The sequence below is a fragment of the Nelumbo nucifera genome, chromosome 3 (genome assembly GCF_055504915.1).
Source record: "Nelumbo nucifera cultivar China Antique chromosome 3, China Antique-T2T, whole genome shotgun sequence".
Lineage (NCBI taxonomy): Eukaryota > Viridiplantae > Streptophyta > Magnoliopsida > Proteales > Nelumbonaceae > Nelumbo > Nelumbo nucifera.
The window spans coordinates 104,166,430-104,183,765 of record NC_142651.1 but is presented as its reverse complement, the minus strand read 5'-3'; the positions used below and the strand labels follow the sequence as shown (position 1 = coordinate 104,183,765).

At 39.4% G+C, this 17,336-nt stretch overlaps 1 protein-coding gene across 3 annotated transcripts in view; it reads left to right on the top strand.

The window, feature by feature from the left end:
- IBR3 (acyl-CoA dehydrogenase-like protein) overlaps positions 1–17,336 on the top strand; it is a 51,919-nt gene that overhangs the window by 24,430 nt on the left and 10,153 nt on the right. For all 3 annotated transcript variants that reach the window (XM_010261175.3, XM_010261173.3, XM_088901358.1), the window contains exons 11-17: positions 11,100–11,377; positions 11,558–11,752; positions 11,976–12,118; positions 12,612–12,696; positions 12,800–13,009; positions 13,430–13,582; positions 14,099–14,203. In XM_010261175.3, the coding sequence (XP_010259477.1) occupies positions 11,100–11,377; positions 11,558–11,752; positions 11,976–12,118; positions 12,612–12,696; positions 12,800–13,009; positions 13,430–13,582; positions 14,099–14,203 (1,169 nt within the window). The remainder of the gene's footprint in view (positions 1–11,099; positions 11,378–11,557; positions 11,753–11,975; positions 12,119–12,611; positions 12,697–12,799; positions 13,010–13,429; positions 13,583–14,098; positions 14,204–17,336) is intronic.

The following is a 17,336-nucleotide window of genomic DNA, read 5'->3' as shown; positions in this document are numbered from 1 at the left end:
ATACTTATCCTTGAAATTCATAACTAATCTTTTCCTAAATCTGCTTTCTTAAACTCTTTTTTTCTCTCTCTTCCATGCCTGAAGTCTGAACTATCCTTTCACTTGTTTCAGAACCAAAAAGGCTGAATGAACAAGAAGAAAAGGGGCCTGAGGAACCAAAAAAGAAGCCAAAGATAAACCATATAATTTTTTCTTATTTTGGAAAAAGAGCTGTTCTTTTCATTTGATACCTTACTGTGAAAATTGCAACAATCTGTCCAAATCAAGTTTGAAAATGAATACAAATTTTGAAGCATCACATGTAATTTTTGCAAGACCTTACAGCTTATTAATCTATCAAAACTTTGGAACAGATTGGCCATTCATCTCTTTTCACTGTCCAGGCATTTCAATTGCTGTTAATTGCTGGTTCCATAATACTAACTTTGAGGTTTTTGTAGAATAACTTATGGATGCTTTCTTCATAATTTTGTTTGGTTAACCTTGTTAAAGTAGTAATAGGCCATGTTTTCTGTTCCTTTGTAATGTAAGCATACCAAATTCTTTTTTGGCGTGAAATGAAACTTGGATGGGTGCAGTGAAAAGAGAAAAGATAAATAATAAAGGTTTTTATATTGCTAATCATAAATCAACTTGTGTTTTAGAATTTGATGCACTATGGAGCAGTGAAACGAAGGCTTGAGTTCTGTTCATTATTTTCCTTAATAACATAGCAATTGATGTCAAGTATGTCTTATGACACCAATTAAATGTCTTATGTTGCAAGTGTTGAAATTCTGGATTGAAAAGCAATCTTTTCCTGAATGATTGTTGGAAAGATGTTCCAGATATTGGCTAGACCCATATATTTGGTTGCTAATGGTTATACTGAGTAGCTTTAGGTCCATATCATATTTTTTTTATCAGCAATAAGCAATTTCATTAAAAAAGTAGGAAATAGTATGGATTATGAGTAGCCTCAGCTACCACACTAGGACTTAAAATTAGCCAGCTATCAGCTTTTGACTTTTCAGCCTTATAACTGAACCCAAAAACAATGATTCCTGTTAACCCCTTGTTTAGCTAGCTGGTCTCCAAAACTATTTGTCGCTCTTGGGGTCCACTGAATTAGTAACTGCATGTCCTTGGATATGTTTTTAATCTTCTTGGTTTCATTTCTGAAGAACCAAGGAGTCTTTTCATTCTGCTGTAGCCAGCTTATAACCACTTTGGAGTTGCCTTCTACAACTAGCTTTCTCATTCCCAAAGTCCCAATTCCATAGCTTTTTGTATCTCAAGAATCACTGCCTTTAGTTCAGCTGTAATGGAATCTCCCATTCCAATAGGGCCCGAATACAACCCCACTAGACCCCTTGTCATTTCTTATCACCCCTCCAATTCCAGGCATTCCTGGATTACCAAAGTTGCTTCCATCGAAGTTTAATTTGAGAAAACCAGATTCGGGGGGGGGGGGGGTCCCAGTTCCTTAAGGCCTTCTTTACTGATGAAGAGGATGCTACTGTTCTCCAATTTCTGATTATGTCATCCACAGTAAAGTCTGAGATACAATATTAGTTCATAACAAGAATATCGAGTTCGGCCTGCCTGTTAGACTGATAACAGTCAAGGAAAAGAGAGAAGAGAGAAAGAGAGAAGGAGAAGAGTAGAAGAGAAGACAAGGAGGAAAAGGTCTGGTTCGAATGAGAGAAAAGTCAACTCTCACATTCGGCCAGATTTGTTTTATATTACTAAAATATTGTGGAAAAGTCACATGTGCCCCTACTTAAGTTAGGGACATTAGATCTAACATAAACTTATACATCAGCACCTAAGCATAAGCACAAAGACAGAAATACCCCTACATACTCGACACTAACAAAGAATATGGGTGCAAACAATAACTTCCACTTCTACTAAGCCTCAAAGAAAACTTGCCAAAATTAACCTGAGGTTGGATGGTTATTCTGACAGTCTGAACTTTACAAGGCTCTGATCTTAAATTTAGGTGGTGTTTGTTAAATCTGAAGTCTGTATGTATATATTTGAAAAGTGTCTGAAAGAAATGATAGAAAATTTGCCTTTTTGCTTTTGTAGACATCTGAATGTGGTGGAGTTGTATGGTAATTTGAATGCTGCGACATCTGAAAAATGTGCATTTTACAAATGTTGTTGGATTTAGTTTTATTTCTGCTGTTAGAGTGCTGCCAACATGTTCTTTTCTTTGTTTAAGTTTTTTATTATTAGGGTGTGCCGCCGGGGGCATATTTGTAATTCCCTTTTCTTTTATTTTTACAGCATGTTATTATAAATTAAAAGATGGGCACCACCAACCCAACCTATTGACTCCCACTTTTATGGGCCCGCGAATAGGATCTCGTCACGGGTCGGTCCACGGGGAAAACCTTCTGTTTTCCCTTGTTCCTCCCTTTTCTTGAGGAACCTATCTTGGCGCCTTAATGGTGATTTGTTCAAGAGATCACCAACTCTCCTTTGCTCTTTTCTTGACTGAAATTTTCGATGATTTTATTCAATATTCTAAGCTCCTTAAATAGGAGATTACAAGAGATAAGAGTCCTACTTTTAGGAAGACTTCCTACTAATCTATCCTACTGAACTGATAAGATAAGATAAGACTCCCTTAATCTATCCTACTGAATTGATAAGATTAGATAAGATTGAACTGATAAGATAAGATAAGACTGAACTGATAAGATATGATAAGACTCCCTTAATCTATCCTACTGAACTGATAAGATAAGAACTGTATCTAGCTAGAATTAGATAAGATGAGAATCAGCAAATCTTGCTCCCTTTACTGCTGCTGCCGGCGGTGATACGTCTTCCCAATAAAAGCGTCCACATCATTACTCCCCTCCTGGACTAAGAGCTTGTCCTCAAGCTCGAATTCAGGATGGGTGTCTTGAAACACAATCAAAAGAATCCAGGATATGTGGAATGATTTTGCCCTCCTGGATCGGGTTCCAATGAAGAGGGTTCATCCTCATCTTCCTCTTGTTCCACCAGGAGGCAGAAAAGTCTCTTGCACTTGTGCCCTGCTGAGTAAAGTTCATCACAATTAAAGCACTGTCCCCTTGCCCTGCGTTCCGCCATCTCAGCCCTGGACAAGTGCTTGATAGGGGGTGCAACAACGCTGCTCCCCACACTGGGTGCTGATCTAGAATTGTTGCTTGTCTGTGGTTTCCGTTCTTGGCTGGCTGCTGAAGATGGAGCCATTCCGAGTGGTTCCGGGGATGCCCATGCTGCTGGAGGCCGCCCTATACTGATACTTCCACGGTTGAGTTGCAGCTTGCGTTCAAAGGTGCGAGCCAAATTCATAGCAGTAACCAGATTGGGGGGATTTTGCATCTTCACATCCACCCTCAAGGTTTCTGCTAACCCCGCGGTGAACATGTCAACTTGCTAGTCTGGTCATACCGATGATGCTCTTGCAAGGAGGGTCTGAAACTGACGCTGATATTCAGCCACCGTTCCCGTCTGTTTGAGGTTGATTAGTTCGCCTAATGGGTTGCTTGTTAATGGGGGCCCAAATCTGAGAAGGCAGTAGGATTTGAATTGGGTCCAACTGAGCTTGGGTTCCTCCTTCTCCAATTTATAAAACCAGAGTTGTGCCTCCTCTGTCATGTGGAATGCGGCTAAGCTTACCTTGTCGCTGTCCCTTGTCCGATGGTTGCGGAAGAACTGCTCACATCTGTACAGCCATCCCAAAGGATCTCCGGTGCCGTTGTAAGAAGGGAACTCTAGCCTGCTGTACTTGGGAACGACTGCGGCTACCAGGGCGACGACTTGCTGTTCGTCGGACGATTCCGTCCAGTCTGGTTGGCAGCTGTTTGTGGTTGCAGCCCCTTCTGGATTCCTTTCCTTGTTAGAGAAATACAACTCCATCTAGCGCCGTAACTCTCGGATATCGTCCTTGATTTCGCGTACCTCCATGCTGTTCTCCACAAGCTTGTGCTCCAGTTCGTGGACCCTGAACGTCAACTGCTCCAGATCGCCCATGACGTTTGTCTCTGATACCAAATTGTTATGGGCCCGCGAATAGGATCTCGTCACGGGTCGGTCCATGGGGAAAACCTCCTGTTTTCCCTTGTTCCTCCTTTTTCTTGAGGAACCTATCTTGGCGCCTTAATGGTGATTTGTTCAAGAGATCACCAATTCTCCTTTGCTCTTTTCTTGACTGAAATTTTCGATGATTTTATTCAATATTCTCAGCTCCTTAAATAGGAGATTACAAGAGATAAGAGTCCTACTTTTAGGAAGACTTCCTACTAATCTATCCTACTGAACTGATAAGATAAGATAAGACTCCCTTAATCTATCCTACTGAATTGATAAGATTAGATACGACTGAACTGATAAGATAAGATAAGACTGAACTGATAAGATAAGATAAGACTCCCTTAATCTATCCTACTGAACTGATAAGATAAGAACTGTATCTAGCTAGAATTAGATAAGATGAGAATCAGCAAATCTTGCTCCCTTTACTGCTGCTGCCGGCGGTGATATGTTTTCCCAATAAAAGCATCCACATCACCCACACACTTTTCTTCCTCTTCTCTTCTCTTCCTTCTTCTCTCCTTCCCTCTCTCTCTTCTAGAAAGAAAACATGGTATCAGAGTGCAACTCTGGGCAATAGGAGTCTCCCTTCTCTGAATCACATCCATTCAACCTAGTATTCTGATTTCTTGGACAGTGAAGGCAAGAGACCCTAATCGGAATGATCAGAACCACTTCTTGTTGTTTCTTCTGGGTTCTTCCTTGATCGTAGCACCAAGGTAACCCTAGTAAGAGGCCGATGCTGCAAAGACTTGGTCTTTGGATTTGCACCTTCGTACAGGTGCTGTACAGGGGTGTGTGATCCCCTTTGTCACAGGTTTGTGCTGTGATTGATTGATGTGTGAAGTGTGTAGTCCAATGGTGACTGGAATTTAAATTTCTGGACTGTTCCTGGATTGTTTATTTGTTGCCAGTGGATTACAGCAGTGTTTTCTTTATTTCTGGACTGTTTAGTTGCCGCCAGTAGACCTCAGCAGTGTGTTCTTTATTTCAGAAGCAGATTTTTTGGTGTTTAGTGCCCTAATTGTGACTCTGAGAGGTAGTAGTTGAGTGGGGACTGGTCTTGTGCACCTGTGGGCTTTGTTTTTTTGTCTTGTAGACCTGTTTCTACCAATGGCAAATGATGATTCTACCTCATCTTGGGTTACATCAACCCGTAGTACAGCTGGTATGGGAGCTAAAAATTTGATGTTTCCTATGCCAATTACCCCTTTAAACGGCCTGAACTACCTAGAGTGGGCTAAAGGTGTAAAACTTTATGTAACAGCAAGGGGAAAAGCTGGTTACATAAATGGAAGAGTGAAAGAACCCAAGAGTGGGACAGCTGAACATGATAGGTGGGACTAAGAAAATAGTATGGTGATGTCCTGGCTTCTTGTAGCCATGGAACCTGATGTGAAGAACTTTATGTGGGCAGGCACTGGTAGTGAGATATGGAAACATGGGAACACCACCTATTTTGAGCAAAGGCACTATGCCAAGATTTACTAGTTACAAGATGAATTCTCGACTTGTAAATAGGGAAACTGGAGTTTGTTAGCCTATTATTCAGCCCTTACGTATGGAAGGAATTGGACCACTATCAGGTTATAGAATGGAAGCATGATGATGATGCTAAAGTCTATAAGAAGCGGGTTTCTTAGCAGTGGGTTTTTGCCTTCTTGTTGGGACTAAACCCTGTATATGAACCTCTTAGAGTTCAGATTTAGCAAAGAGTTGCCTTTAGCTTAATAGGTGTATTCCCTTGTTCAGTTTGAGGAAAGTAGGCGGAGTGTGATGGTTACAACTGAGGGGAAGAAACAGGTGACATTAGCTATAATGAGTGGTAAAAATATGGGAAAGAAAAATGACTTCAATAAAGTTGATGATAAGGACAAGTTGTTCTGTACCCACTATTGGCGTTCAAGACATACACGTGACACATGCTAGGAGCTCTATGGGAGGCCAAAGTGGGCTGTAAAGAACCAAGAATAGGGTAAGGTATAGGGTCAGAAGAAGCCTAATACAATACATAATGCAGCAAATGTGGCAATCCCAGATACTTAGTTTGCTGGGGTATCAACTGGTACTGACTGTTTGGGAGTACTTCACTGGTTCTGACCCCAAGGAACATATCATGAATTCCTGTCGTAGTCATTTGGAATCATATCAGATGGACAGTTTAGTTATTGGTACCCCCTCTACTTCATTTGCGTCTACATCAGTTAATGTAGCCTCTACCTTCCATGTCTCCACTGCCACTGATTCCCCTTGGATCATTGACTCAGGGGCCTCTAATCACATGACCAGTAACCCAGACCTTTTTCAGTCTTATAGCTTTTTGTTAGGAAGGGATAAGGTGAGACTTTCATATGGATCATTCTCCTCCATTGCAGGCCAAAGATCAACATCCCTTCCTCATGGACTTAACTTGAATAATGTTTTACATGTCCCTCAACTTCCTATCAATCTGCTCTCTATTAGTAGTATCACAAACTCTTTAAACTACAACGTAACCTTTTTTCCTGGTTCATGTGTTTTTCAAGATCAAACTTCTGGGAGGACGACTGGTAGATGAAGCTTAGTGGATGGTCTTTACACTCTCAACAACAAGGCTGGTTTCTTAGTGTCATTCTTAAAGTCGCATAGTCAATCAAATAAGAGTCATTTTTTTTTTGTGGCATAATCGGTTAGGTTGTGTCTTTTGAAATAGTGCAGTCTTTGTTTCCTTATTTATTTAAGTCATGTCCAGTGCCGGATTTCCAGTGTCAAACATGTCAGTTGAGCAAGCAATGTAGAACAAGATTTCATTCAAGTAATAAAATATCAAGTTTCCCTTTCCATATTGTGTATTCTGATGTGTAAGGGCCTACTACTATAACTTCGGAGGGCGGGTATAAGTACTTTATCACATTGATTGATGATTTCTCCCGCTATACATGGGTATTTCCCATGCCTAGTAGAAACAAAGTTCCAACAATCGTGAGAAATTTCCTAAGGATGGTGTTTACACAGTTTCATGTTGAAATTCAAGTTTTTCAATCGGAATGCGAAGGAATAATTCCATGGTGAGCTTAATGAGGTCTTTGTTGGATCCATTCATAGAAGCTCATGTGCAAGAACAACGCAATAAAATGGTGTTGCAGAAAGAAAGAACACCTCTTGAGGTAGCACGGGGGATGATGTTACACATGAATGTTCCAAAATGCTTTTCGATAGATGTTGTACTTGTTGTTGCTTATGTCATCAACCACATGCTCTCCAGAGTGTTGAACTACAAGGCCCCTCATCAGTTGTTGTTCCCTTAGTCTCCTTTATTTTCCATTCCCATGAGGGTGTTTGGTTGTCGTGCTTGTCCATGACTTATCTCCATCTTGTGATAAGTTAGACCATCGGTCTATTCCATGTATCTTTCTGGGGTATCCCTTCTCTCAAAAGGGTTATCGGTGCTTTGATCTCGTTGGTCATAAGTTCTTTGTCTCTATGGATGTCTCATTTTTTGAGTTTGAACCATTCTTCTCGGTTTCTTCTTAGGGGGAGAGTAACGTGGAAGAGAAGCAGGTCCAGGTCCATCATGTTTCTCTTCTTTTATTCTGGATCTTGCTCCTTTTCGTGTCTTCCAACGTACACGCCGTAGAGATCAGCAGTGCGGCAAAGATGTGGAGCCACCAAACATTGAGCAACCAACACCTTTAGACTCCCATGAGGTAAGTCCAAATGAACTAGGCACTATTGCACTAGTTGATACCCCTGCTCCCATTTCGGTTGTGGATGACCTTGACATTCCTATTGCTCATAGAAAGGGAGTCAAGTCATGCACTACCAAACACCACATTGCCTAGTATGTCTCCTATGATCACATTTCCCCCTTACCGTGCCTTCCTATTTGTAGTTGATAGCATCCTCATACTCAGGAATGTTGCAAAGGTTTTAAAATACCCTGAATGGACAGATGCTATGAAGGAGGAGATTAATGCACTCCATAAGAATCATACATGGGAGTTGGTGGATCTTCCAAAAGGGAAAGATCCAATGGGGTACAAAGCAAGGTTGGTAGCAGAAGGGTACACTCAAGTCTATTGTGTTGACTATGATGAGACGTTTGTTCCAATAGCTAAGATGAACTCATTTAGGGTTCTTCGATCATTGGTTACAAACCTTGACTTGGAATTGCATCAATTGGATATAAAGAATGCCTTTTTAAATGGTGATCTAGAGGAGGAGGTGTACATGGTTCAACCCCTAGGTTTCTGTGCTAAAGGAAGTGAAAATAATGTGTGCAAGCTAAGAAAGTCCCTCTATGGTTTAAAACAATCTCCTAGAGCATGGTTCAGTAAATTTCATATGGCGGTCCAGCGAGTAGGGTTCAAACAATGTCTATCTAATCATACTCTCTTTGTGAAGAGATGTCAGGAATAAGTTGTTGTGTTGATAGTGTACGTGGATGATATCATCATTACAGGAAACTGGAGCTCAGAAATACAAAAGTTGAAGGAGTTCTTAGTCTCTCAATTTGAAGTGAAAGATCTGGGTCCTCTAAAGTACTTTCTTGGAATTGAAGTTGCCCACTCAAAAAGGGGCATCTTTATTTCTTAGAGGAACTATATCCTTGATTTGTTACAAGGCACAGGCAAGTTAGGTGCAAAGCTAGCAGATACTCCTATGGATGTTGATCATAAATTGTGATGGTGAACCTATAAAAGATGTGAAACAATTTCATAGGTTAGTGGGAACGCTGCTTTATTTGTCCATGACACATCCAAACATTGCTTATTCAGTGGGAAGGTGTTGTGGATGATAGAAAGTCCATAAGTGGGTATTACACATTTGTAGTAGGAAATCTAGTGACATGAAGAAGTAAAAAGCGAAGTGTAGTTGCAAGGTCAAGTGCTGAAGCGGAGTATAGGGCTATGGCACATGGAGTGATTGAAGTTCTTTGGCTGAAGAATCTTTTAGGGGAACTTGGGGTTACAGTTCACAATCCTATGTCCCTTTATTGTGACAATAGGGCAGCTATAAACATTGTTAGCAATCCTGTCCTATACGATAGGACCAAGCACATTGAAGTGGACAAGCACTTCATAAGAGAAGAATTGGAAAAGGGAGAAATCTGTACTCCTTATGTCAACTCCAAGGAACAACTAATTGATTTTCTCAGAAAAGGGCTTCCATACTTGTGACACAATGAGTTGTGTGACAAGTTGGGCATGATAGATATTTTCAGCCCAACTTGAGGGGGAGTGTTGTTGGATTTCGTTTTATTTCTACCGTTAAAGTGCTGTCAGCATGTTCTTTTCTTTGTTTAAGTTTTTTATTATTAGGGTGTCCCGCCAGGGACATATTTGTAATTCCCTTTTCTTTTATTTTTACAGCATGCTATTATAAATTAGAAGTTGGGCGCCACCAGCCCAACCTTTTGACTCCCACACACTTTTCTTCCTCTTCTCTTCTCTTCTCTTCTCTCTTCTCTCCTCCCCTCTCTCTCCTCTGTCCTAGAAAGAAAACAACAAATTTAGCTCTAAAATTGTTATTTAAATAACAATAACAAAATGATTAAAATATCTTATGATATTATAAAATAATAAAAAGATAAATATTAAGAAATAATAAAATTAATAAATTAAAAAATAATAAATAAGATTAAAAAGATTAATATTATAAAAATACTATTAATTGAAAAATATTATAAAATAATAATTCTCTTTGAATATTAATATTACAAAATAATATTAATTGAACAAATCTTATGATATTTTATGAAATATTATAAAATCATATTAATTTATTTATAGAGATTTTGGCTCTGTTGGAGGGGGTGAAAAGGGCTAAGGAACTAAATATAAACAGATTGATTATTGAAGGAGATTCGCAAGTGGTAATTGGTTGGATAGAGAAGACAAATGATGGGTTATGTTCATGCATTAATGAACAAAGGCAATTCAAGTGGTTAACTCAAGGAATGGAAGTGCATATCCAGTGGGTTAAAAGATGTGCCAATTCAAGTGGTTAACTCAAGGAATGGAAGTGTGTATCCAGTGGGAAGAAGTCATTTGTTTTGGGCTACACTGTAATTTTCCTTTTGGGGATAGTTAAGAGAGTTTACCTCCCCACACCTTTGTATTTAAACGTTTTTCTTAATTAATGAAAGTTTTCTGTTATTGATAAAAAAAATATTAATTTAATTATAGAAGAGATTGGAATCCTGGAGAGAAAAAAAGATAAAATATAAATATAAAAAACGGAGTATGGGAGAGTAATTAAGTTTGATTAGTTTTTATAAGGGGCACACTTAAGAGAGGATTGTTTTCTCTCTTTAGTTTTTTTACAGGGGCACACCTTACAGACTCCCCTATCTCTTGTCTTAACGGTGGCTGTGATGCAATTCTCCAAAACTCCAAACAGGCCACCAGTGTGCCCAGTTCCCTTCCTCTACTTTTTTTTCCTTCTTCTTCTTCCCCATCGATTCAGCGCTACTGAATTAGTCAATGAACCGCCATTTCTTCCCATTCTCCCCTCTCTCTTCCCTTCTTTTTAGTTCTCCAACAGGGATGAGAGAGTGAATAGTCGGCATTCTTTGTTTGTTGACTCCTTTGTTCACCGACAATGAGGAAGAGATGACAGAGAAAGAAGAAACATGAGGTCTGACTGTTGACTCCTGTTTTTTACAGCATTCAAACAAGACGATGAATAGTTTTGGATTTTTCGAACAAAGAGGCATGGGTGGAAATCGATTTTCGTCTGCTATCTCTAAATGTGGTTGGAGGTAGCTTGACATTTGAAGAGTTTGGAGGAGATACCAAATGACCCCGAACGTCTGGAAAGAACTTTTTCTGCATTTGGAGGTCCATTTGGTGCTACCAAACACCATCTTTTAGACCAAATCAACTTTAAAAAGGTTGATCTCTCTCGTCCTCCTAAATGATAGTTGAAGGCAGTTAGAAATAAAAAATTGACGGTTTTCAAAACTTTTCAGTTAGTTGCATAGTATCACCATGTTTGCTTGCTCACCATCATTCTGATTATCTGGTTGCTGACTCAAACTATCACTTTTCACCTTTCCTCAGGTCAGTCAATTGCTAGAGATTCTTTTGATTATTTAAAGCAGTATGGAAATGAAAGTCAAAACCAAGGGCTTATAACAAATGGTGGGAAGTTTGTTCCAAGTCCAAAGGTTCTTGAATTGAGAAACAGGTTGATCAAGTTCATGGAGGATCACATATACCCCATGGAAAATGAGTTCTACAAACTTGCTCAGTCTGCTTCACGCTGGACTGTTCATCCAGAGGAGGAAAACTTGAAGGAGCTGGCCAAGAAAGAAGGGTTATGGAATTTGTGGATACCTGTATGTATTTCAGCTCTGTTTTTCATTTTGCGTTTTTTTTAATGCTCTGCTCCTTGTAATTTCTCTAGTAAAATTGTGCTCAATATGCATGTCTTCTTCAGAAAGCATATTTTTGACAGTTCGAAGATTATGTACCTACGAATCAGCTGTTTGATGCATGTATTTGTAATTTATACACAGCTAGACAGTGCAGCCAGAGCAAGAAAGATACTTTCTGATGGGTCAAACTACTTATCTTCGGGGAATGCAAAAAATCATTTATTTGGCGCAGGGCTTTCAAACCTTGAGTATGGATACCTTTGTGAGATCATGGGGCGCTCAGTTTGGGCTCCTCAGGTATTCAACTGTGGTGCACCTGACACTGGAAATATGGAGGTAATCATGTTTTGGAGATTGCTTTCATCTATTTTGTTCTGGCCTATGAAATATATTTTCATTTGATGGTTAATCATGTATTAATCAACGGTAAAATCTATCAACAGGTGTTCAACTGTTTTTTTATTTTTATTTTTTGGTTTGTTTAGAAGAGAATATGTCATACCTAATGAATCTATTTTGGATTTTGTGTATCTTTGTGTTGTGCTCTCTTCTGTTCTAGGTATTGTTGCGGTATGGAAGTAAAGAGCAACTAGAAGAGTGGCTTATTCCTTTACTTGATGGGAAAATTCGTTCTGGATTTGCAATGACAGAACCACAAGTTGCATCTTCTGATGCAACCAATATTGAGTGTTCAATAAAAAGGTAGGTTCATGAAAGAAGTTTTAATTGGAAAGGTCAACAAGAACTGTATAATATAGCACGGGTTTCTGGATTTTAAAGGCATGGATCTGTGGACTAGCAGTCTTATAGGGTAGAAAGAATATTGAGGATGATGTGTAGGGGAAGGTCAGATTCTTGATCATTTTCAAGTGTTTTTTGTGATATGGTAGTAAGGTGGATTGTCAGAGTAGGTACTCAATATTGATTTACTACTAAGGAAATACCTGTATAATAGGTAGGTGGATATGCAATATGTTCACCTTTTGGAGCTCAGTTTTAACTTCCTTGGTTGCTAAAAGTTTAGAACTGTATGCTCTGGTCATGAATTTTGGGTTCTGAATTATAAAGTACATTTTAAGACAACTAATATGTTAATTATTTCGCAGCAATGTTCTGTAACTGTTAGTATTAATTGGTCTAGAGTGGGATTTCTGCTCATTATTATTGATGGATCACCTAAACATTCTCTATGCAGACAAGGGGACTTTTATTGCATCAATGGAAAGAAGTGGTGGACAAGTGGAGCGATGGATCCTAGGTGCAGAGTTCTGATAGTCATGGTTAGTTGTACTTGTATAGCCACTTTTGAAACTTCAAGAGAATAGGCCAGTACTGCCACTGTGTTTTGGTTGATGTCTTTAAGGTGATCTGAATAACATGCAGGGAAAGACAGACTTAACGGCTCCCAAACATAAGCAGCAATCCATGATCCTAGTTGATATGAACACTCCTGGTATACATGTAAAGAGACCACTCATGGTATTTGGATTTGATGATGCACCACATGGGCATGCAGAAATATTGTTTGAGAATGTACTTGTGCCTGCCAAGAATATACTTCTGGGAGAAGGACGTGGATTTGAGATTGCACAGGTGAAAATTATTTGACCTTTTTAAAGCTTACCTCTTGAGGGATGTTTTGATCCTGTTCAAACCACTCCACTCTATTCAGTGGCAATTTAGGGTTAGCATCCTTTGTCAAATGGATCTCCTTCATGACCTATTCAAAACAAAATTTGAGCTGCAGATTGATTTACTATGAATGGTCCAGATGCTAATAGGAGAAATGGGTAGATAATTCAATTATAGAGGGGTTTTGCAGGGGTGTCATGGAAATATGGTACCATCCCTCTGCATATGCCTCACATAATCATGTTTACAAATTTATTGTGGTAGGCCTTCATTAGGTTCTACCTCGTGAATACACTTTAGATTACCCTGTGTCTTTGTTAAATCTAAAATAAATTATATCATATCTTCGTGGATACTTCAGATTATCTTGAAATTTTGCAGGGCAGGCTAGGTCCTGGAAGGCTACACCATTGCATGAGACTGATAGGTGCTGCAGAGCGTGGGATGGGGATGATGGCACAAAGAGCTCTTAAAAGGAAGGTGTTTGGAAAATTGATTGCTGAGCAAGGTTCATTTCTCTCTGATATTGCAAAGGTGTGTTATTCAATTCTTTGTATTGGGTTGCCCATCCTGACTCTGAAACAGTGAAAGATACCTCCCTAGCTTTGTGAAGAAAAACTGATGAAATCCATTACCAAAATACAAATTGCTGAAGTTTCTATATATGAATTTTTAGAATCTCTTTACCCACTTATCTTGCTTGCTGGCAATAAAAAATACTAACAGGTTCTAAATGCAATGCGGCTACATCTGTAACAGTTATACCATAGAAAGGTTCTATACTTGTATATACTTAAGCTTGTTTTATCACCCATTGGATTGTTATACTGATTGGCCATCTCATTTATGAAACTTGTGTCGATCTAACTTGACTCAGAACTTGAGTCATTTGGTGGGGCTTCAAAACTGAAGAACTCATTTATTAGAAGTGTATAGATCTTGGACCTTTTATGCATCTAACAATCTAGTAAGCTTGATTAAATCAAAAGTCAGATAATTATTTTGGCCTTGATAAATCCATGTGAATTAGAATTGTATCATGTTTTGTAGTGTCGAGTGGAGCTGGAAAAGACAAGACTGTTAGTTCTTGAAGCAGCAGATCAGCTTGATCGTCTTGGAAACAAAAAAGCCCGCGGAACCATTGCCATGGCCAAGGTAAGAGATTATCTATATATTAACCTGGAAACTGGATTGGTCTTGACAATTAAATCCTATATACAGTCACCAAGCTGCCTTCTTCATTCCGACTATTTCCTGTTGCTTTTAAGTCCCAAATACTTGATTGGTCTGTTAAATCATATAAGCCTCCAATGGTTCTGAGCTATTTTAAATCTTGCATATGCTCAACTTTTAGTTATTTCCCCCCCCCCCCCAAAAAAAAATAATAATAATAAAAATAAAAAAGGAAGAAAATCTGCTTAAAGTGAGGCTAGGTGATAGGAGAGCACCTTCTCACTTAGGTAATTAAGCGCCAAAGTTAAAACAGCAAGAAATTTAACTAAAGTGCATGGTGAGGCATGCACCTAAACAAAGTACCACCTTTTGTTGTTGTTTCTGTTTTTTTATTAAGAAAACAAAGGAAGAGTTTCATATAGGAGGATGTGTAAACCTAGATTTTGAAAGAAATAATATATTTCAAAAGCTTATTAGCTTAATTGGTTGTAATTGTTAATGTCGACTGTGTAGGGGTATTTTTGTCTTTATGCTTATGTTTAAGTTGCTGATGTGTAAAGTTATGTTAGTACTTGTGTCCCTCACTTAAGTAGGGGCAAAGGTGTCCTTTCTTGATTAACAGAAATATAAAATAGATCTGGCCGAATGGAGTGAGATAGATTTTCTCTCTTGTTCGAACTAGACCTTTCTCCCTCTCTTTTCTCTTCTTTTCTTCTTCTTCTTTCTCTTATTTCTACTGTTACCATTCTAACAGATTTCAAAGGCAGATTGGATTCTAATATGGTATCAGAGCCAAATTGAGCAAATTGAATCTGCCCAGAATTCTGTTCATCACGCACCCAGTCTAGGGTTTTCTCTTGTTTTCTTCGCCATCAGTTGGAGATAAGGGAAGGAGCTGAAAAGGAGTGATCGTCCTCTTTCCTTGGAGGTTTCTATGCCTCCAGTCATGCAGTTCGTGGGTGGTTGCTGTGGATGTAGGAACCCCCCCCCCTAATCGATGAAGAGAAGAGGGCTGATTCGAGTGATGCAGTGGGTGTCGAGTATAGTCTGATTTTCTGGTGATTAGGTAAGAGGTTTTTATGTAGTTTTTTATTGTGAATCAAATGATGAGTATGCTTCAGATCGTATGGTGGGAATTCAGGTTGTAGTGTGTTAGGGTTTATGCAAATTCTAGTGTGATTTGAAGGGGGAGTGATCCTCGAACAGTGTGGTGAGTTTTCAGGTAGTCGTGTGGTAGGGTTGTGGTGTAGAGAGTGTGGTATTCAGCAATAACAGGTGCTGAGAACAGTGTGGTTCAATGTGCAGTGTGGTTTAGTGTGCAATGTGCAGAATTCAGCAATAACAATTCAACAATGGGAGACAACAGTGACAGTAAAACTAGTGTGGTGGTCCCTACTGACTACCTGAATGTTCAGATGACCTCTATTAAGTTGAATGGAGAAAATTATGTACCTTGGGCAAAATTTGTAGAAGTCTTTCATAAGGCAAAGAAGAAAGTGAAACACATAAGGGAGGAAAAATCGTCTACTGATTCTCATGAGTATGATGACTGTGAACAAGAAGATGCACAAATTATCACATGGTTATGGAACAATATGGAACCCAAGATTAGTATGAATTTCATGTTTCTTGATACTACCAAGGAAGTGTGGGACCATGCTAAGAAATTGTATTCGGGTCAAGACAACACAACTAGAGTATATCAGCTGTATCAGGAATATTTTAATTTGCAACAGGGTAATCAGGGTCTTGAGGAATACTATGCTAGTATGAGAAAGATTCATAATGAGTTGAATGTGTATCACCCCCTCACATCTGATATTAAAATTTAGCAACAGTAGAGAGAACAACCAGATGTGACCCGATTTTTGGTGGGGCTGAAGTCTGAATATGAACCAGTGCGGGCACAGATACAAGGAGGATCAGCTCTCCCTTAGAAGAGGTGTTTGCTCGACTTAGGAGGATTTCTATTGGATCTACCGAGAACTCTAGTGTTTTCGATAGATCAACCTTTGTAGTATCAAGGGGCCTTGGTGTTAGAGGTGGAGCTCAGGGAGTTCAATCTAGTCGTAGTGGTAGCAGTGGACCGGTATATGGCCGTAATGGTGGTGGTGGACCTACGTATAACCGTGGTGGTGGTCGTACTAGAGATCGAGATTCAAGGGGAGTCCGCGGCAGAGGACGTAGTTCAGGTCTGAGAAGATGTACACACTGTGGTATGGATGGACATACCATTAATTATTGCTATGATTTGCATGGTCTACCTTCAACTTGGGCCAATCATGCCATGACCAGTGATAGCAACTTCAGACAGGAGAGCCATTCAGTTGATCAGATGCTCCCTACATCCACAGCTGTTCCTAGGAAGGAGATGATGAGTGTCCCCAATGATGAGTATGAGAGGTTTGTCCAGGCTACATCTCAACACAACACAGCCACTCTTGCACACTCAGGTATGGCTTGTCTGGCATCTACACCCAATCCCTAGATTATTGACTCTAGAGCCTCTGATCACATGACTGGAACTCCAGGTGTGTTTTCTTCCCTCTCTCATTGCCCAACATCACAATCTGTTACCCTTGCTAATGGTTCTATATCCTCCATTTGTAGTGTTGGTAATGTTAACATGAACCCTTTACCCTTATCCTTAGTTTTGTATGTCCCTAAATTTCCGTTTAACCTTATGTCTGTTAGTAAGTTAACCAAGTTTCCTAATTGCTCTATCACTTTTTACCCTTATTCGTGTTTTTTTCAGGATCTCAAGACGGGGATGAAGATTGGTGGAGGGCATGAAGCTGGTGGATTTTATTATCTTGATGGTAGTGGAAGTATGTCAACAGCTCTCCAGACATCTCTTTCTCCTCTCCAGTGGCACTGTCGATTTGGTCATCCTTCGCTGAAAGTTTTGAAGTCTCTTGTTCCTTCGTTGAGTCATCTTTTTGTTTTGGATTGAGAGTCGTGTCAGTTGGGGAAACATCATCCTGTTCCCTTTGGTCCTAAGGTTGATAAACGTTTGTCAGTCGTTTTTTTTTAGTTCATTCAGATGTTTGGGGTCCTTATAAAGTAATGTCATACAATGGGTATAAATACTTTGTTATTTTTGTTGATGATTATT